The sequence below is a fragment of the Myxine glutinosa genome, chromosome 14 (genome assembly GCF_964187855.1).
Source record: "Myxine glutinosa chromosome 14, kmMyxGlut1.1, whole genome shotgun sequence".
NCBI classification, from domain to species: domain Eukaryota; kingdom Metazoa; phylum Chordata; class Myxini; order Myxiniformes; family Myxinidae; genus Myxine; species Myxine glutinosa.
The window spans coordinates 20,442,829-20,464,150 of NC_136274.1; the positions used below are offsets into that span (position 1 = coordinate 20,442,829).

The following is a 21,322-nucleotide window of genomic DNA, read 5'->3' on the forward strand; positions in this document are numbered from 1 at the left end:
GAAACTAACTGGTGAAGAAGCCTTTGAAAGAAAACAAGAGAAAATTTTTAAACCACTTTTAAAAACTCAACAAACGATTTCACCTGCAGTTCCCACGGTAGAATTTACTCCGAAAAAACTTCAAATGCTCAAAGATTTTAGTCAAATGACAGAGAAAGAACTTGGAGAATTAGAATATGATGATGAAGGATTATTTCGGAAACTTGAGGAGGTAAATCAACCCCCTAATTATGTTGTGGAAGCTCTTCAAAACAATGAATATTTGGCGGATTCAAAAACCAGAGCAGGTCTCATTCCAACAGAAGAACCAGCACAGTTCCATCTTGTGAAAGAAAAGTTATTGATATTTAATGATAAATTGGTGTTCTTAAGTTCTGCTCAACCAAATGTTGAATTAACTCCAAGATTAATGTTTCTTCTAACAAACTCCAGATTCAGCGGTTCAAAATATTTTGATGAACCACTTGATATGGAAAGAGAGGAAGATAGAGAGTATATTGAGTTGCTAAATGCACTTGATTATGGAGTTTCTGTTGCTGGTAAAAGGAAGAAGAATTAGAAGGAGAAACATATTATTGATGCTTTAAGTAAGCTTGGTTCGGGTGTTAGTTTTCTTCCAAATGACCCATCACAATTAGTTAATAGGCTATTGTTGTTGTTAGGTAGTAAGAAGGCTGGAAACAACAATTGTTTTAATGAATCCTCAGCCATTTTAGATCAGTTGATGAATATGAAAATAATTAATAAATGTCAATACAAAGATATTTTATTAGATATTAAATAAGATGAGAAGCACAATTCTTCGTTTTAATTTCACAAGTGATTACACAGCTTCATTCCCTTACCCACTACAACTTGACCCCCTTGTCTCATTGGAGGCTTCTTTATTGTCGATGAAAACTTATAATACACTTTTTAATATCACAGAGAAAAACAACAAGTTTAGTTATAATCCAGGAATTGAATATAAAACTATAACCGTTTCACCCGGAGCTTACGAGATTTCTCAAATATCTTCTGAAGTCTCTCGCCTTATGAAAGAAGAAGGTGATGAACCAAAAAATATGGTAATAGATATTCAAAAACACACTTCAAAATCAACTATTAAACTTAAAAATAATTATAAAGTTGATTTCACGATTGAAAATTCGTTTAGAGAGCGATTGGGTTTCTCTTCAAAAAAGATTGACAATAACGGGGCGTTTTACAGTGATTATGTTATCCAAATATCCTCCGGTATAAATTCAGTATTAATTCATTGTGATTTGATTGATGGTGCTTATAACGATGGAATAAGAACAAATACAATATTTTCATTCAGTGCATACTCAACCCCGATTGGTTATAAATTTAATATGGAACCAAAAAATCTTGTCTATTTACCTGTGTCAGGAAAAACAATATACAGAGTAAATTTTAGGATAACCGACCAAGATAATCGTATGATATCCTTTTATGATGAAATTATATTCATCAGAATTCACCTACGTGAAGTTTTTCAATAAATAAATAATGGTTATTGTGAGAAAACACGAGTTGGGAAAATATAAAATAATTACAGGGGAGGGCATGTACCTTTCACCATACTATAAGGGTGAAGGTATGTTTCTTGGGAGAGGATACTATAAACCTAAGAGACAACGAGGTGTAGGTCATCAATTTCAAAATAAAGGAGATGGGATAATTGATACTCTAATGGGTATTGGTTCAACCATCTTTAAACATAAAGACCTAATTGGTTCAACTGCTTCTGCCGTGGGTTCAGTTGCGGGTGCTATAAAGAGTATAAAAGATGCACAAAAGGAGTCTCATAAATTACAAGCAATCAAAGAAATAAAAAAAGGTAAAACTCAACGATCTTCACAAGAACGACAAAAAATCATTAAAATACTTGGGTCAGGGTTTCAACAATTTTAATGCTATATAAATACAAGTATGGAAGCGATTGATAGTATCTATGATTTGGATGATACGATTATCATTTCAAACTCCACTAAAAAGGAAGACTATTTCAAGGTAAATGCTATAACAGGAACAGACTGGAATTCAAATGGAACAAAAAGTTTTGAAATAAATAATCAACAAACTTACTTGAATATAGCTGATAGTTTCTTGCTGTGTAAATTTAAATTCACTAAGGCTGCGAATAATACTAATGCTACACTCGTAAATGATTTCTTCTGGAAAATGTTTGATAGTGTCCGCCTGTATATTGGAACACAAGAGGTTGAAGTGGTTGATTATGTCTCTGCTACATCTGAAATGATGAAATTTTCACTATATTCGTTTAGTGATAGAATGGGTAAGGGAGCTGTTGAAGGTTTTATTCCTGATATGTCAATGGGTACAAACACAGACCCTGGTTATAGTCAAAGGAAGGCAATGTATAATGATGATACAAAACCAGAGAATAGTTTTACCGTAGCAGTACCTCTGAAAGGTATATTTAGATTTTGTGATTATGACAAAGTTTTGTATGGTCTTAAAATTAGATTTCAACTACAAAGGAATGATAATGTAAATAGGTTGCTTTTTGGGGTTGAAAATGCTTTTGGAGACAACAATAAATTTGTTATTAATGATTTGTGTTGGTATATCAGTGAATATACTCCTAATCTTAAAACGGAAGAGATGTTGAATAGAAGACTTAACTCAAAGACCCCACTAAATGTATCATACCTTAAAAGAAGATGTCAACACGTTAAACTGGAACACACTACCTACACTTGGAATTTAGGTGTTCTTCAAGGAAAGCCCCGATACCTCTGGCTCATTTTTAAGAAACCAGATGGAGAGGAGGGTACTGATAAGAATAATGCACTGAGTGATAATGCTAAGGTGAAACAACTTTGGGTTTCTCTTGATGGTACATTTTACCTGCGAGATAGATTGGAAATTGATTGGGAAAAAAATGAATTATGCGGAAGCCTACAAGTCTTACCAAAAGGTGTGTGAAAGCAACGGTAATAATGATTCTATTTTGGATATGGTTGCGTTTCAAAAACTTTATACAATCTACACAATTGACCTGAGTTCTCAAAAGGAAACTATAAAGTCTAATAGAGTGGATACTTCTCTATACATTGAAAGATGAGAGAATGAAGAAGTTAATGCTTATTGTTTGCTTTTGGAAGAAACAGAATTACAGATTAATACAGATAATGGTGTTATGATTAATATCACATAGGTTTTTTCTCATAAATAAATGGTATGGGTATATGTTAATCAAATCAATCTCAATAAATTAACATCTTGTATTCAAAATCAAAAGCCTTGTATTATTAATGTTAATACAATTCAAAGAAAAGGAACTGTAAGAATTGATGTTTTACTCACACACACACACAAGTAAAAACACTAAATGATGCTGGATCACTTAAAATTAAAATGACAAAACCTATGTTAAAGAAATATTCAATACAAGAGGGAGGATTTCTCCCGTTTCTAATTCCTTTATTTGCTGGTTTAAGTGCGGCGGGAGCATTGACTGGTGGTATTTCAGCAGCGGTAAAAACTGCTAACGAAAGGAAGGCACAACTAAAAGCTCAAAAAGAATTGGAAAGACATAACAAGGAGTTGGAGAAACAAATTAGTGGAAGTGGTGTAATTGTAGATTTTGCTCAAAAACTTGAAAGTATACCTGAAAAAGCTAGATTGTTGGTTGGAGATATGCTTTCCTCTATCGCTCAAGCGGGTGTTAAATTAACTAAACGGGGTAATGGATTGTATCTTTCTCATAAATAAATGGATAAATGGTTTAAACAATTTGGAAAGAATACAACGTCAAATATAGAACTAGCTAAGTATTGTAAAAAACTAAAAATTGATAACGTGGTAATCTGTATGAGAGATGAATTAACAAAGTTGTCCAAGAATACAAAAAATATTATTATGAATTTAGACACACAGAATGGTTCTCATTGGGTTTGTATTCATAATAGTCAGGATAAATATTATTTTGATAGTGATGGTATGCCACCGCCTGTTGAAGTAATACAATTCTTACAGAATGGTGTTTATCAAACATTTCAAGTTCAAGAAATTAATTCTAAATGTTGTGGTCAATTATGTTTATATGTATTATTTCAACTCAACAATAATGAAAATTTTTATGATATCATTTTTAATCTAATATAAATGACTTATGTTGGAAAAGATGGTTCTATCTTTGGAGAATCCTCTCAGGATATTGATTTATCAAATTATTATACAAAGGCACAGGCTGAATGACAAAAATATAATATAAGTAAAAATATTAATATGAAGAATACTTATAAATTAATCAATTATCCAAACCCTACAGATGCGAATGACTTAATTAGATACAGTGATTTATCACAATATATATATATTTTTAAAGAAAACAGCACGTTTTGTTAAACAAGTAAAATTTACAACCACAACACCTGGTTATACTGACCATACACCTTTCCTCATTGAATTTAACTACCTGCTTACAATTGAATTTTATAAAGAAGGACATATAGTTAATATGCAAATTAATAAATGGGGGTATGATATGCCTGATTTAGGGTATAATTGGTCTTTTTCAATAAACATAGAAGACCTACATGATTTTAATCAGTCTCGTAAAGAAGAATATTATCCACTTGGTGAGGATAAGGATTTATGTGGAAGTACAATTAATAAACAACAAATACATGGTTTTAAGAAAAGAAAAATATATGATAGTATAGCGATGGTTAGCATGACAAAGAAGGAAGGTCATGAGATCAGGATAGAAAGCCGAGGAATACAAACCAATTTGGTAGTGGGAAGATGGGGTGGTATTACCTGTCATAATATTAATCTCACATATATTTCTGATACATAAATGGCAGGAAAAAGACGACAAGAGAATTATAATTTTTGTATTCAGGGATACCTACAAGAAAAGGGTGCTCGGTATTACATACCTTATGATGTGGAACATATACATGGAAATTTTGTCATTAAAAACTGGCCTTATACTGATATTGTTGAACCCACAAATAGAGACTTGTTTAAAATATGAAATAAAAATGAACTTCTCAAAGTTATGAAATATAAAACTCTTTTAGAAATCGTCAACAAATCTTATTGGTATCCTATTATGAGAAACATAATTATAGATACAAGAATATCTCAAAATCCAGATGAGTATATGTATAATATTCTTTGGGGCTCAAACTCAAGGGTAGCAAGGGATGAGGAAGGAGTTGAAGAAGAGAAGGAGGAAAGAGAGAAGGAGGAGAAGGAGGAAAGGGAGAAAAAGGAGAAGGAGGAAAGGGAGAAAAAGGAGAAGGAGGAGAGGGAGAAAAGGGAGAAGGAGGAAAGAGAGAAAAGGGAGAAGGAGGAGAGGGAGAAAAAGGAGAAGGAGGAGAGGGAGAAAAAGGAGAAGGAGGAGAGGGAGAAAAGGGAGAAGGAGGAAAGAGAGAAAAAGGAGAAGGAGGAAAGAGAGAAAAAGGAGAAGGAGGAAAGAGAGAAAAGGGAGAAGGAGGAGAGGGAGGAAAGGGAGCAAAGAGAGAGGGAGGAAAAATATAAAAAGATGGAAATCAGTGAGATTCGTAAAAGATTGAAGGAATTACGGCAAATAAATCAATCTCAACGCACCGAAGAGGAAAATAAAGAAATTCAAAGTCTAAGGAAAATATTATTTGAAAGAATGTAAACAACCTTTACTACAATTTCAGGGAGGAGGTTCAAACGAGAAAGTGGTGATGAAGAAGAAGAAGAAGGAAAAGGTTATGTGATTGATGATGTTGGTGTTATTGACTTTAGTTAGTTTTATTTGTAAATAAATGGAGGAGAGAGTGAAGACATTCCTAAGGATTCTTTATGTTTTAAAAATCAAAATCGAAATGTATGTGTTGAAAACCAAAAAGGTTTTGGCATGATGTCGGACTTTTTCTCATAAATAAATATGAGTTATTGTCTCAAATGTAAAAAGAAAACAAAATCTAAAAATATCTCATGTTAAAGCTAAAAATAAGAGTTTATCAAAAAGGAATATGTCAAGTGTGTGGCTCTAAAAAGTGCCAATTCATCTCTCCTAAAAGTGGAGGAAACATACAAAAGTTTCTGTCAGAAAGTAAATTTACAACAACTGGAATTCCTGGGGAACTACATCTACCTGGATATTCTTTCTGTGGTCCAGGAACAAACTTGGATAAAAGATTAGATGAGGCTGACAATCCTAAACCTTGGTCTAAGCCTATAAATAGGGTTGATGAAGTGTGTATGAAGCATGATATTGCTTATGGGAAAACCACTACATTGGATGAAAAACATGAAGCAGACAGAGAAATGTTGTATAATTTGTCTTTGATACGAAATCCTACGTTGAGAGAGAAAGTTGATCGGTTTATTGTGAAAAAAATAATAAGTGCTAAATTGAAACTTGGTCTTGGTTATTCCCCAAAAAACGATTAAACTCCAATGATGTTATCAATACTGAGGAGCTTTTGGCTGATGAATTACATAAACCTATAATCACTAAGTTTAAAAGAAGGAAAGTTTATTCTAAATACACCGACCACATATGGTCCGCTGATTTAATCGAACTAAATAATGATAAGGGATACAGGTATGCTTTAACCGTTATTGATTTGAGGAGTAGATTTGCCTGGGTTGTTCCTTTGAAAAACAAAAGGGGTAATACTCTTATGTTAGCTTTCAGTGAAATATTTAGTAAAAGTAAAATAAAACCAAAGAAGTTATGGACTGACGAGGGAACAGAGTTCTATAACAAAATATTTATGAAATTTCTTAAGGGGGAGGATATTAAATTATACAGCAGTTTTAATGAAGGAAAGGCAGTTGTTATTGAGCGTTTTAATCGCACTTTGAAAGAGAAACTATATAAAAAATTCACACAACTCGGTTCTCAACAATGGGTATATTTAATCCAGAATATTGTAGATAATTACAATAATACAGTTCATTCATCAACAAAATCAAAACCATCAGAAACATTTACAAAATTAGAATATGAAAATGAGATTAATTTGAGAAAGCCCAAGTTCAAAGTTGGTGATATTGTAAGAATATACAGATGGAAAAGCCATTTTGAGAAAGGTTATACAAAGAGATGGACTAATGAATTATTTAAAATTGTTGATGTAATGGATACAGTCCCTTGGACTTACAAATTATATGATATGAATGGGGAAGAAATCTTGGGTTCATTTTACTCACAAGAATTACAAAAAACAAAACTGAAAAGCCATTAATCAACAACCATCCATATATAAGTGATAATATAATGGGGTTGGGGATTTTAAGGGCTACCGCCGCCTTTTTTATAAATAAATAAATGATAGAACCAAGTATTAACCAGACTAAAGGGTGGAGGTGTAATCAACCTTGGTATATAAATGGAAAACATAATGAGTGTGAGAAATACTAGATCCGAGAGGTTGAGAGGATCACTGGTCAGAAGGTCCTCAAGACGGATAAACGTATTCATTTGTTAAGTGGGGTAATGGAGGGCGGGAAGGAAAATATATTAGAGTGGAGTGACAACTTTGATGGTTATCAACCGGATAATAAATATTATAATTTTAAAATGGTATGTGGATCAGGAGGAGGACAGACCAGGTCCCTCCGTGAAACATACCATTTTATAAACGCACAGAGAAAGGTGCTTAATGTAAAGTTTATCAATATCCTAGATGGGGATGAGTTCCATAAGAGAATGGAGTTGTTAAAAAAATTAGAAAATGAGCAAATATTCAAAGAATCAATGAGGGATTTTGAATGTCGCGTGGTTCATGGAAGGTAAGTAAGGACTCCCCCATTCACTTACATGTAAAAGGTGAAAGGGGTGTCGCGGTAATAAGGGGAAAAATTGGCAGTTTGGGAAAAAGCCTCATCTAAATACATGGGTGCCCTGGAAGTCCCATTATCTCCCTACTTATTTGTTTCAACACAAAAGCCTTAAAAACCACTGAAAATACATCCTGGCGAGGGTTTGCAATGTCCGATTGCTCTTTTTCTTGTTTTTTTTGTGATTTATGTTAGCTCTTACACGATCCTCGATCTTGTTTAAAAAAAAAAAAATCCACGAAAATATTTATGGTAATAGGAGCACTGCATCAGCGGCACAGCCGCCCTTCCAGAAATTATGTGACAGGCAGCCACAGGCTGCATATACAAAACAACAAGAACAACAACGACAACTGAAATTGTGACTGTGAACTCTTGTTTAACACTAGCATCTGCTGTGAGGGTTCTGACCAATAGTGGGTGCCTGCCACCTATCCACCCTATTTAGGCATCCATTTATACAGTGGATGAGAATTTTTTGCAGCTGGAAAATAAGATATTCCAGTTGAAATATTTACTTCTGGCTTTCAATTATAGTCTGTGAAAGACACTTGCAGTGTTTATATAGTGCAAGCATGATGGGCGAAATGGCATACTCTTCCATTAAAATTCCTTATAAAGAGATCTGCTTTCAGGATTTCATTGTCGTTGAAATGAATCTCAAACTGTGTGCATTTCATCTTGTGTAATGGTTGCTCAATTGCACATTGCTCCTTGTGGTGAAGCTTACATGATCCCGGTGTCCAAAACGTACAGTAGTACGTAATTCAGCAGAACATGGATGGCGTTGGATGCCAGAGCGGTGAGAACTTGAGGTATGATGATTTTCTTGGTTGTGTTTTCAGACAGAAATGGGACAAATAGAAAAAAAGTACAAAATTAATCTTTCATCCATTTCACTTGTTTCGTTTTGTAACTAGTAAAAAGAAAACATTAAAAATGACGGGTTGGAACAGTTTATTTGACGGTGCAGCCTCGGGAGCGTGCCAAAGTCTGAAACCTTGGCTTAGTGTCAGGTGTGCTAATATCTTTTTTATTTATTCGACATCATACAGATATAAATGAACACTCGTTTTCCTCTACACGTTTTGCACATCACGTGCAGCAGATTTTACCTCCCTGCACCTTATATTTATTGTTTTCAAAAACGCTTCTGTGCACCGCCCTTGAGGCTCGGTTTGCATGCCACCATCTACCATTCCAGGAGAAGAAACATAATTACTCTTTTATGGAAAATGTTTTTCGAGTTTGTTCTGTCCTCAAATACAAACCATAGTGAACACAAAATCGTGTTAAAAGATTGGCCTTTAAAAATACCCTTATGAAGGGGGACAGACATCTGTACAAACACACAAACTGACATTGTTTTATTTTGTAATGACTGCACATTTACAAGGAACTTCAATGCATCTATAAGTAATTGTGCCAATCCCCCGTCCCCCTCATTACATCCCCACTACTTCCAAATACATATCAAACTCAATTTTAAAACTATTCATCGACTCTACTGTGACTATACCGATGCTGAGTGATCCTTCCAAGCGTTCACCACTCTGAGTGAAAGATCTCTGCCTTACTATCTTCCGAACTCTTCTCTTTTTTTACTCTTAAACTGTGTCCCCTCCATTCTGCTGAAAAAATATTCTGCACATTTTTTCTGTATAATTGTCTTTGTCATGTTGTATCAAACTTTATATAACTGTTTGTGACTAAAGTAAATTAAATCAAAATAAAGGATAAAACATGATTATTTAAAAAAACACATGACAACATATTACTTTAAAAAGCTGTTGTTTGAAATAATTGGCAAACTTGTGAAGTTCATTCCCCAATTGATTTATCTTGCGTCTGTATGAACAATGAATAGTATTTTATTTGCTTAATCTCAGATTCAGGCTCTGATCAGTCTGATTACTTGCATAATCCTCCAACCGTCTTCATTTAATTCCTTTGCAGGAAATTTCACAAATTATAACAAACTCTTAGAAAGGAAGAGCAGAACAGATTGCAATTCTGAATTTGATAATGCTGTTTCTTTCATTAGTTAAAATAATAATTGTGTTAAAAATAATGCAAAACATCTTACCTGGTTCATTAAGTACTTTGCTTCAAGTTCAAAGAGGAAGAACGCCTGAAAGATAAGGGAAAAAATAACAGCAGCAAAAACCCAATTATTGCTCTTCTTTTCTCTTCTCTTCCATTCAATATACACTACATGGTCAAAAGTATGTGGGCACCCGAACATCACACCCGTATGTGCTCGTCAAACATCTTATTCCAGAATCATGGGCATTAATATGGAGTTGTTCCCGGATTTGCTGCTATAACAGCCTCCACTCTTCTGGGAAGGCTTTCCACTGGATGTTGGAACATTGCTGCGGGGATTTGCTTCCATTAAGCCACAAAAGCACTGATGTTCGGCGATTAGGCCTGGCTTGCAGTCGGTGTTCCAATTCATCCCAAAGGTGTCCGATGGGGTTGAGGTCAGGGCTCTGTGCAGGCCAGTCAAGTTCTTCCACACCGATCTCAACAAACCATTTCTGTACGGACTTCGCTTTGTGCACGGGGGCATTGTCATGCTGAAACAGGAAAGGGCCGTCCCCAAACTGTTGCCACAAAGTTGGAAGCACACAAACATCTAGAATGTCATTGTATGCTGTTGCGTTAGGATTTACTTTTACTGGAACCAATGGGCTTAGCCCGAACCATGAAAAACAGCCCCAGACCATTATTCCTTCTCCACCAAACTTTACAGTTGGCACTATGCATTCGGGCAAGTCGCGTTCTCCTGGAATCCGCCAAACCCAGATCCATCCTTCTGACTGCCAGATGGTGAAGAATGATTCATCACTCCAGAGAAAGTGTTTATACTGCTCCAGAATCCAGTGGCGGCGAGCTTAACACCACTCCAACCGACGCTTGTCATTGCGCATGGTGATCGTAGGCTTGTGTGTGGCTGCTCGGCCATGCAAACGCATTTCATGAAGCTCCCGAAAAGCAGTTGTTGTGCTGACGTTGTTTCCAGAGGCAGTTTGGAACTCAGTAGCGAGTGTTGCATCCGAGGACAGACGATTTTTACGTGCTATGCGCTTCAACACTTGCGGTCCCGTTCTGTGAGCTTGTGTGGCCTACCTCTTGGCAGCTGAGCTGTTGTTGCTCCTAGACGTTTCCACTTCACAATAACAGCACATACAGTTGACCGGAGCAGGTCCAGCAGGGCAGAAATTTGACGAACTGACTTATTGGAAAGGTCGCATCCTATGACAGTGCCACGTTGAAAGTCACTGAGCTATTCAGTATGGCACATTCTATTGCCAATGTTTTGTTTGTCTATGGAGATTGCATGGCTGTGCGCTTGAATATATTTACCTGTCAATAATGGGTGTGGCTGAAACAGCCGAATCCACAAATTAGAAGGGGTGTCCGCATACTTTTGGTGATGTAATGTATCTCTTCTGATAGACATCACACATATTGATGCATCACCCTGCATCTGAAACACCAGGGTGACAGATTCGCAGCTGGTGCGAGATTCACACACATGCTAGACAGCTCAATGGTGAGTGCGTTACCTCAAGCCCAGTCCAGGATTATTATGTGTTTAGGTTTTTGTTGATCAGACGATGTAAAGTGCAGTTTGAGAGAGAAAACTCACAGGCATTGCAGAGCAGAAGATGTCAACATACTGCTTTGCCAGCCTGGGAAAAATGTAAAATCAAGCATGAGCATACCAATGGTTTATTAAAAATATAGGGGCAATACCGATGCGTGCTCACCTGGTAGCATAAAGCAGTATACTACACTGACTGAAGGTATTTTTAAACCGTATCATGGCATTTTAACCAATTTCAATGGTTGCTAGAATACAGGGCAGCATTACAATCATACTAACGTAATCATAAGACTTTAAACAAGCAAACAAACAAGTAAAATACCTATTTTGGGGGGCAACCTCCCCCCCCTTACCCCGCCCCCCATAGACTACCTAAGACCCCGATTTTTTTCAATTCCATGAACAAACTTTGGTACATCATGGGTGGTGAATGTTGTTGTAATGTTTCATCAAAATCGTGTGCGTAGTTTCAGAGAAGAAAGCAAATATCTATTTTGGGGGGGTCAAACATGGACCCACTTTGACCCCTGGGAAACCCCCTTAGACACCGATTTTCTTAATGCTGTGAACAAACTTTAGTCACAACATAACAAATATCATTTGTGCCAAGTTTGATCACAATCCCATCAGCGGTTTCGTAGAAGAAGTTGCAAGTGTTTACGGACTGACAGACGGACTTCGTTCCAGGTGAGCTTAAAAACAAAATAATTACTGTGAACACGTTTTGTTATAAGTTCATATACAGTACGTGTTTCTGTAATCTTATAATGCTAACAATGTTTACAGAAATAACTTTCCACTATCATCATCCACAATCTTTATCGCCCATATTTATCAGAATAGACAAAACTATGGGGAAAGCCCATGAAAATGACGGGTGTACAAAATTAAACACAACACAGAGTATTATGATACAAACAATGTTGTGGATTACGTATGATTAATTATTTGCATTAGGATTAGGGGAATGGGAAACGGGAACGGGTCGAAACGGGATTCGAAACTAAATAAATGTTACAGCTCAAGAGTAAAAAAAAAGTACAAAGTTAGGATGCCATGAAGGCAGGGTTCTTTCACTCAGAGACTATAGTTGGGCAAAAGATTGGCAGATGTAGTTGAACTATGTATGAGGTAGATGATAAGTTGGCATGGTCCGTGTATTCGTGTAGGTTAAAAAAATTGCAATAAAGGAGGGTATTTTTTTTTTGACCCATTGGAGTGAAGTTGTCCTGTTATGCCTGCCATGAGAGGGGCAGAGTTGACATATCCTTTGGTAGGGAAGTGTAATTCGTTTTTGTTCTCTATCAACCACGCAAGGTACCATGTGGGGTAAGGAGAAGGGGGAGAAATTTGGATGTGTAGGCAGTCTATGTTTAAGTGGATAACCGGCCCCCTTCACGGCTGGCTCTCTGGGTAATAGTCATTCAGCATGGCACCAGCCATTACAAGGAAACCTTGAGTGTGTGCTGCCTTTGGTGCACTGAAAGATGTCGTATCATTGGCAATAGCAGCAACGGTGATGAAACCACATCGGCGTGGCATCACCATATTGGTGAAGACATTGAATCTCACTTCCCAGTGCCAGACCATGATCAAAGGACGTTCAGATGTGTGGGACATGGTCACGGCGAAGGGGTAAAAGAGCCTGTACACGTGCTGTTCGATCTCTTCTCTCTTTGGTCTTGCTTTCACCACTATGTGCAACCTGCTGTTCTCTCGGGATGCTCTTCTTTCTTTTTGGGGATACAAAGTCGAGGCTCGTGTAAGAACTAACACATAAAACACAAAAACATAAACACAGACACATAAAACATACAATAAAGGGAGCAGGAGACAAGAGGAGGAGATTGAGGGAAGTACAGAAGCACAACAACAGAAGAGAACAGGGAGGTTGGTAGATCTGTGGAAGGGAGAGGGCTAGGGGGTAGGGGGGGTAAACGATATAAAACAAATGGACACTACGAGGAATTTCAGGAAAGAAGTCGGAATTTGAAAACGGTGGATTTGGGATGCATTGATGGGGGTAGAAAAGATCTAGGTTTTGGATGGGGGAAGATAAGAGATGGTGGTGAACAGCTATTTTAAAGACCTGGAGGGAAAGGTGGGATTGAAGAGGTTGGGGGAGTTTGTTCCAAAGGTGGGAGAAAAGAGGAATGAAAAAGTGAAGGTGAGCAGAGAGTCATGATTTTGGCAGTTTCACCAGAAGAGGGTTGCTGACAGACCTTGTACATCCTGCAGGAATACTTGGGGGAATAGAGCACAGACAGAGCAGGTGGAACTAGGCTGGAGAGGAGTCGGTAGAAGACAGAAAGACCACCAACCTGCCTGCAGTGAGAGAGTGAAAGGCCCTCAGAATCAGCTTCATCATGGGAGATACCAATGATTCTAAAAGCTTTGGTTTCTGCAGCGTGAAGCTGAGCTAGGTGCGAGGCAGGAGCACCAGCCCATAGGGGAGAGCAGTACTCCATCAAGTTGTGCATGAAATCTTTGATTTCTACAGCGTGAAGCCGAGTTAGGTGCGAGACAAGAGCACCAGGTCCGAGGGGAGAGCAGTATTCCATCAAGCTGTGCATGAAAGCTTTGTCAGTGGTGAGAAGCTCAGTAGGGCCGAGAAAGGACTTCGCACGATGGAGGATGCCCAGTGGGCGACTGGCTTTGGAGGACAGCTTGGAAATGTGGCTTTCCCAGGAAAGATCATGGCAGATAGTGAGACCCAAAAGCTTGAGTGACAGAACTTCTTCGAAAGGATTGTTGAGAAATTAGATGGGAGGGTTTTCCAGAAGGTCTTTTCGGAGAGACAAGGTGAGAGTGTGAGATTTGTCAGGATTGATTAATTGCTCGGTGTGCAACCCGCTGTTCTCTAGGGATGCTCTTTAAGCGCTCTTGCTGCTATGCTCCCTTTGCCCCACTGGATGCTTTACCTCTTCACTGGGTGCCACGACTGTGGGGTGGTCCATGATGCTCGCTACTTTGTGCTGTGGGCTGAAAACTTGTTCGTGGTGGAGCTAGTTCGATCCCCGATATTGTTAACCTTTTGAAAGACCTCCCCTGGTCACCGTTGTGTGTGAATGGTGGGGTGCTCTTGGTGCCATACGGTTCTGTTTTCTTATATTATGTGCTTTTCATTTTACCAGATCACAAAGTGTATTTATTTATTTCCCTGCATTAGTGTCCGTCTATCTATGGTCTCTGGGGAGAAACCACTCTAACTGCTCGAGAATGAACCCCTATGATTTCGGCCATTTGCAAAGTGAGAGCCTTTTGCAAACGATAGCCAGGTCAGCATTAGCAGACTATCAACACAACAATATAATATTTTATGAAAACAACTGTGCAAATTGTTAACTTGGTTACGTGAAAGTTAACTTGTGAGAGTGCACATTGTTGATTATGATAACCTTGCTACGCTGCGGTCCTGCTGAAGAGCCAGTAACAGGAGCTCTGTGTTGATGAGGACGGAGAGACACAAGATGCAGACAATAGTCATAATGATTACACTGCGCTGCATAATCACTCCGACATGTTTCAGGTTTCCACTGCCAAATGACTGCAAAGATACACAGGAAATCTTATCACCATCAAATAGAAATGCAGTGGCGAGTTCTATCATTCAGTCTCATAAATGAACTGATCTGTCTAAGTTTTCTACCTCTCCTGCTGATATATATAGTGATCGACATTTCAATAATATACATTCTTCAGCACCTGTGATAAGAGGGTGTCACATGTCGTCGTCATGCCCATCCCAACTGAGAGCCCAGTCACATTGATTACCTGGGGATTCAGACAGACCATGCCACATGATAAATGACTGATGTACCTAATGTTGCACATTTTGCATTCCATATAATAAATGGTTGCATTATCATGCAAGTTCCATATTGCACTTTACCCTTCAGTTCAATACCTTGTGGATAAAAGCAAATCCCAGCAAAAATTTACAACTCACCACCATGGCGAGGCTGACGCCATTTAGCTGTTCTATACCCAGATGTCCACTAAATGCGATGCTGATCATTCCCAAAGTAAACTGCAGCATGTTGAACAAAACCTATGGGAGGAAAAAATAAAAGATTCTGAGAAATAAGTCAACATTTTCAACAATCCACACCAGAAATGCTATGTTTGGTGTAAAAGTGAGAAAAATGAAAATGGGGGCTTCACTTGTTGATATGTACGAGTATATTGAACTTGCAGGGGCTAACCGGGGGCAAGTAGATGGGTGGGAGGGAGGGGGATACCAGGCACTGCCTGGCTGGATGCAGACCTTTTCCCGGTGGTGGTTACGGGGCGTGTTGTCCATTGAAAAGCTGTTGCGTGTTTGGCATCATATTGGTTACTTTTTGCCTGTTGGTCGGCGGCAGCATTGCCTGACACCACATCCCAATAGACACTTTATAGCGGCTTTTGGTGTCTACAAAACAGACATCGAGACCAACGTGTAGCGGCTTAAATCATTGGTCAGCCAGATTCTCAATTACCTACACCAACAATTTGGGGCTTCGAGGTGCCATGGTTTGGCAGAAAAATGCACAAACAAACACACAGACACTTTAAAATACTGTTATGTCGGGGGGGGGGGGGGGGGTGGGGGTAAAGGAATATCTAGAGCCAGGTAGATCTGTATAGGTAACATGCTTTGACTGTCGCGATAGGGAATCTACCCTGTAATACGTTCTGTGTTTTAGGCGGTTTGTCGGGGAAGTGTATACCTGTGAACATACAAGGATGTTTCTGTGTTAGATAGTGTAGGGACGAAGATAAACCCCTGTGTGTCAGACCTGGTCATCATTCCTTTGTCCCTTATGGCAACGCACACGTACAAACACTTAGATAGGTCCTAAGTGCACACATTAATTCATTCCCTTCCCTTACAATGACTTTGGAAGAAGACCGGCAGGAAGCCAGATCGGGACACCACCGGATAGCCACCGCCAGCCGCACCACCAGCTGACCTGGCAACATCCAGTGAGACGAGCTCTAACCACGCCACAGGGAACGTGTGATTGGTTGGCGCGGAAGGCGCGAACCTCCAGCCGATCAGGGTGGGAGGCGCAAAGACGCAACTGAGAAGGAGGTTGTTCATTGGAGGGAAGGTGCTAGAAGGTTCGGTGAATGGCGGGAAACCTACGAGGCACTGATTGGGGGACGCGCCAGAGCTGACGTCCTCGGGAGGTTATAAAAGAACTTGCTGGCCGACATTTTGGCCCTCTCTCTCTTGGCTCTTGGCGCTGCATGACCTCTCTTTGCTCTTTGTCTTTTTGTCTCTCTTCGTGCTGGACCTTGTGTTGGAGATCGGCCCCTTCGGGTTGGAGATTGGCTTCATGTGAGGATCGCTGGCCCGGTGTTGGACGCATGGTTCATTGGTGCTCGGAGCGAGCGTGACCTCGTGTGTTGGACCGACGAGGGGTTGGAGTGGAGCGTGCCACGGAGCGAGTCGCATCGAGGCCTGGCGAAGCGTGCGAGTGAGCGGACGGATGGTTTCTTCGCACCGGAGCTTGGAGCCACGTTGGACGGTGGACAAGACGAGACAGATAAGGATGCACCACATTTACCCGTACACGACGAACGTGTTATTTTCGTAATTCATTTTCCCCTGTCTCGTATTCTGAAGTGAGGTGTGTGGGATCCCAATTTGGGAACATTATTTATTCATCGTCGCTTTTCAATGTTTCGGGGTCTGAATAAATCATTCTTTTTGTACATTGAATTGGGTCGTCATTCGTGAATTAATTCCCTGCAGGATTGGAGCTGCCGTTGGTTCGCCATAGGTAAGTGTTGCCACTTCTTCCTCTTCCCTTCTTCTTCCCGCGGTTGATACAAAAATCCGTGTTTGATCCTCACCTCCGTTAAAGCCGTTCAGTCTTCCGCAGTCCCTCGTGTTAACCTTGAGGGATTCGCACGACAATACTTACAAGAATATAATTAAGAGCCCTTTTACCTTTTATTGCCATTTTATTGTATTTTTTATTTTATTGTATAGTCGGCCCCGACATTCAAGGACGATATGTTCCTGGAAAATACCGCAAATGTGGGGTCATTGTTTCAAATGAAAAAGGTGGGATAGGTTCCCAGCAGTACTTGATTCATTGAGGGAAAATAAAAAATCCCGTGAAAAACCGCGAATACGCTCGCAAAAACTGCGAATACAAGGAACACAGGGCCACGAATGTCGAAGCAAACTGCGAGTACATCTGGAAATTGAATGGCACTCAATAGAGAGCAAACCTCCACCTGGTTGGCCATATCACTCAATGGTAAATAATCACTTAAAAAATTCTGCAAGCCGGATCCGCATCTGGATCTTCACCAAAATGGAATCGATTCTTCCTTGTCACACACACAACCAGTCCACCAAGTTTCGACCAAATCAGTCCATAACGTTTTGAGATATCCTGCGATGTATCGTTTTTGGCCCTATCTCTCAATGGTGAAGAATCACTGAAGAAACGAAATAATTCTCACATCCAAATCCATATTCAGATCTTCACCAAAATCAAATCGATTCTTCCTTGTCACATACACAACCGGCCACCAAGTTTCGACCAAATCCTTCCATAACGTTTTGAGATATCCTGCTCTGTATCGTTTTTGGCCCGATCTCTCAATGGTGAAGAATCACTTTAAAAAATTTTTTTTTATCATATCCGAATCCATATTCAGATCTTCACGAAAATCGAATCGATTCTTCCTTGCCGCAAACACAAACGGTCTACCAAGTTTCGTCCAAATCCATCCACAACATTTTGAGATATCCTTCCATGTATAGATTTTGGCCCGATCTCTCAATGGTGAAGAATCACTTAAAAAAAAAATTATCATATCCGAATCCATATTCAGATCTCCACTAAAATAGAATCGATTCTTCCTTGCCACATACACAACCGGTCCACCAAATTTCGTCCAAATCTGTCCACAACATTTTGAGATATCCTGCTATGTATAGTATTTGGCCCGATCTCCCAAAGGTGAAGAATCACTTAAAAAATTCTAGTAGCTGGATCCGAATCCCAATCTTCACCAAAATTTAATCATTTCGTCTTTGTCACATATGCCAACACTCTGACAAATGTCCTCCGAATTCGTCCACAACTTTTTGAGATATTTTGTTCACAAACAACCAGACAAACAGACAGACAGGGGTGAAAACATAACCTCCATCCATCCATCTTTGGTGGCGGAGGTAAAAAAACGCAAATGCCGAATGGCGTGGTGGCCCTGGTGGGGGATGGTTTACGCAATGTACAGCTTTTACCTGTGTGGATGATGCTTTTAGAACTGTTATTTGCACAGCTGGGTGGAAGTGGCTTTATGTGTGACACTGCGTGGAAGATACATTTAGAAGTGATGTGCGTGGCTGGTGGGAGATGTTTTTTAAAATTTGAAGTTAAATTACATTTAATTATTTAATTAATTTTTTTAAATATTGAAGTATTTTAAAATTAATTTTTTTTTTATATAAATAAATTTTAACAAATAAATTTTATTATTTTTATTTTTATTTATATAATAAAAACATTATATTTATATTTATAATTATTTATTAGAAATTATTATTAAATAATTTTAATTATTTAATAAATAAATAAAAAAAAATTTTAATTATTCAAATTATTTAAATAATTTAAATATGAAGATACTTAATTTAATTTTAAAATTTTCTGAACCCGATTGCACATGATTACAGTTTTCATAATAAGGTTGCAAATGAAATTCCAAAAACCGAGCTCACTCTTTTGCTGCCAGTGTCAGGTTACTTTATCGAAAAGGAACAGTTTGTGCTTTGATCTTGCGTGGTCGGCAAAGCGCGTCTCCTGGAAATATTTGCCATTTTAACTGCTCGGAGTTTAAGCTTGAAGGATGATCCAATATTCTATGATGTTACGAAGATCGGTGTCGAGTTTAAATTGCAAAATTTTAAACGAACTGGCATCACAGCCTTATGATAGAATTACACTTTATTTTATATTCAAAATAAAAGTTAATTTTTACTTGCTTTCCATGAACCAACCTCACTGATGGGCTCACGATTTACACCCTATTACAGGGGAGAGAGAGTTACACATTAATTGTGTGCAGACTAAAGAAATCATGAGATTTAAAACTGAACAATAGATATATAATTAAATAATTACTCGCGGTTCTCGATGCAAAATAAATGATAAAATAATGATGTAAAAAACCAAGCAACCCCACTCCCCATGTCATATCCCATCTATAATCTCCCCCATACCTTCCCCCACCCATTTCCTCCCCATGCGGAGAGCTTGCGATCGCCTCTGTGAACCAGGCTTTTTCCTTAAACATAAAATACGAACAATATTAAACTGAGGTCCCGACCCAAAGGTGAAAATGGATATAATCGACCAAGTACCAGATAAGTCTGTGGACGGGCAGGAAAAATGTTTGTGCCCGCGAAAAACCGCGAATATGCGGAACACCAGGCCGCGAATGTAGAAGCAGGTCACATTTTATCAAACACGAATGCACGGTACCCGCGAATGTTAACAGACATTTGAACACAAATAATATAATCAAACAATTCCAGAAGAGGTCGAAGTTGGTGGTAAGGTTTCTACTTCTTCCTGAACATCATCAAACTTAACTCAGAAACGTGATGAACGGCACATTCACCAGCATATATTCAACGAAAAGGTAAAATGATTATTTGACATTTGTTGATGGATTCTGATTTGGATGTAATTGCTTTTCCATTATATTTGCCCTCATTTCAAAGATGTTAATGTTTCTTTTTCACTTGAGCAACGCCGGGTACTCCAGCTATAAACACATATACATTACTCGGGGTACAAATACAAATACAACTTTGTCTGGGGGGTAACATCATGGGCGGACTGGCCATACGGGCATTTGGGCAATGCCGGTGGGCTGGGACCACTGGGCAAAAAATGGGCCCCTGGGCTGGATAAAAAAACTGCTGAAAAAAAATTGTCATGGAAAACTTCTGCCTCCATCTCCAGGGATTCCCCGCTAAATATCACAATTTGTGTATGTATGTATTAACTGTTTCATATTTCACTGGCTAAATTCATCCATGGAGACAATCAACATACACTATCAATGTTTTATTAATCGTATATACCGGATGCCCAAGTTAAAGAGGAACCATTTGGGTTTCTTTGAACACATGTTATTATGCAAAGTGTGCTCGTGACGAGCGAGCATATGTGCACACCAACACAGGTGCTCTCGAGCACAAATGCAGCCGAGTAACACTAGCACATGCACATGCGAACACACATTGATACTGACATGCACGAATGCACGTGAGCACCTGCACGCTGACAGACATACCGACACACTCACCTGGCTCTCGCCCTCCTCCTCCTTTCTCACGTCTCACATTTATAATCTCAAAAAGAGATGAACAATTCCATACTTGTCAAAGCAACTTGAATTATAATCTGCAGTAATTGAACATCATCATATCATCCGGTTTATACCAATAGTTGTCCATGTCTCACAGCTTTCACACACTTTTTTTCATTTTAAAGTTACACAAGCTTACCGTCGGTGCAGCCAACTGTATGATGCGTTTGACTTCAGTGCAGAATCCACCAGGAAAAAAGCGTGTATCATGGTACCAAGCACAAACGCTTGCGTCCCGAGTCCCCTCCATGGCTGTTTCGTCTGGCTGATTGCTGATAAACCATAACAGTCAGCCACAATCAAGCCAGGAAAGCAAGCAAAGGTCGGTTTTGAAGTACACGCATATCCAGGGTGCTTTAACCATACAAGTAATATTCATCCATATATATATGTATATACTAGCTTGGCTCGGCTCGCGTCGTTGCTGAGGAACGGGCTTATTTTAGCTGAGGCTAATGACTGTACCTGAGTTGTTGTGTTGTCATGATTGACAGCAATCATAATACCAAAATT

The 21,322-nt window shown here is 38.8% G+C and overlaps 1 protein-coding gene across 1 annotated transcript in view; it reads right to left on the reverse strand.

Moving 5' to 3' along the window:
* LOC137439218 (multidrug and toxin extrusion protein 1-like) overlaps positions 1 to 21,066 on the reverse strand; it is a 183,650-nt gene extending 162,584 nt beyond the window's left edge. The window contains exons 1-7 of the mRNA XM_078767944.1: positions 20,949 to 21,066; positions 15,369 to 15,470; positions 15,125 to 15,193; positions 14,818 to 14,966; positions 11,462 to 11,504; positions 9,893 to 9,937; positions 8,537 to 8,634 (exon numbers count right to left, since the gene is read on the reverse strand). Of these exons, the coding sequence (XP_078624070.1) occupies positions 8,537 to 8,634; positions 9,893 to 9,937; positions 11,462 to 11,504; positions 14,818 to 14,966; positions 15,125 to 15,193; positions 15,369 to 15,470; positions 20,949 to 21,059 (617 nt within the window). The 5' untranslated portion in view covers positions 21,060 to 21,066. The remainder of the gene's footprint in view (positions 1 to 8,536; positions 8,635 to 9,892; positions 9,938 to 11,461; positions 11,505 to 14,817; positions 14,967 to 15,124; positions 15,194 to 15,368; positions 15,471 to 20,948) is intronic.
* Positions 21,067 to 21,322: the final 256 nt, after the last annotated feature.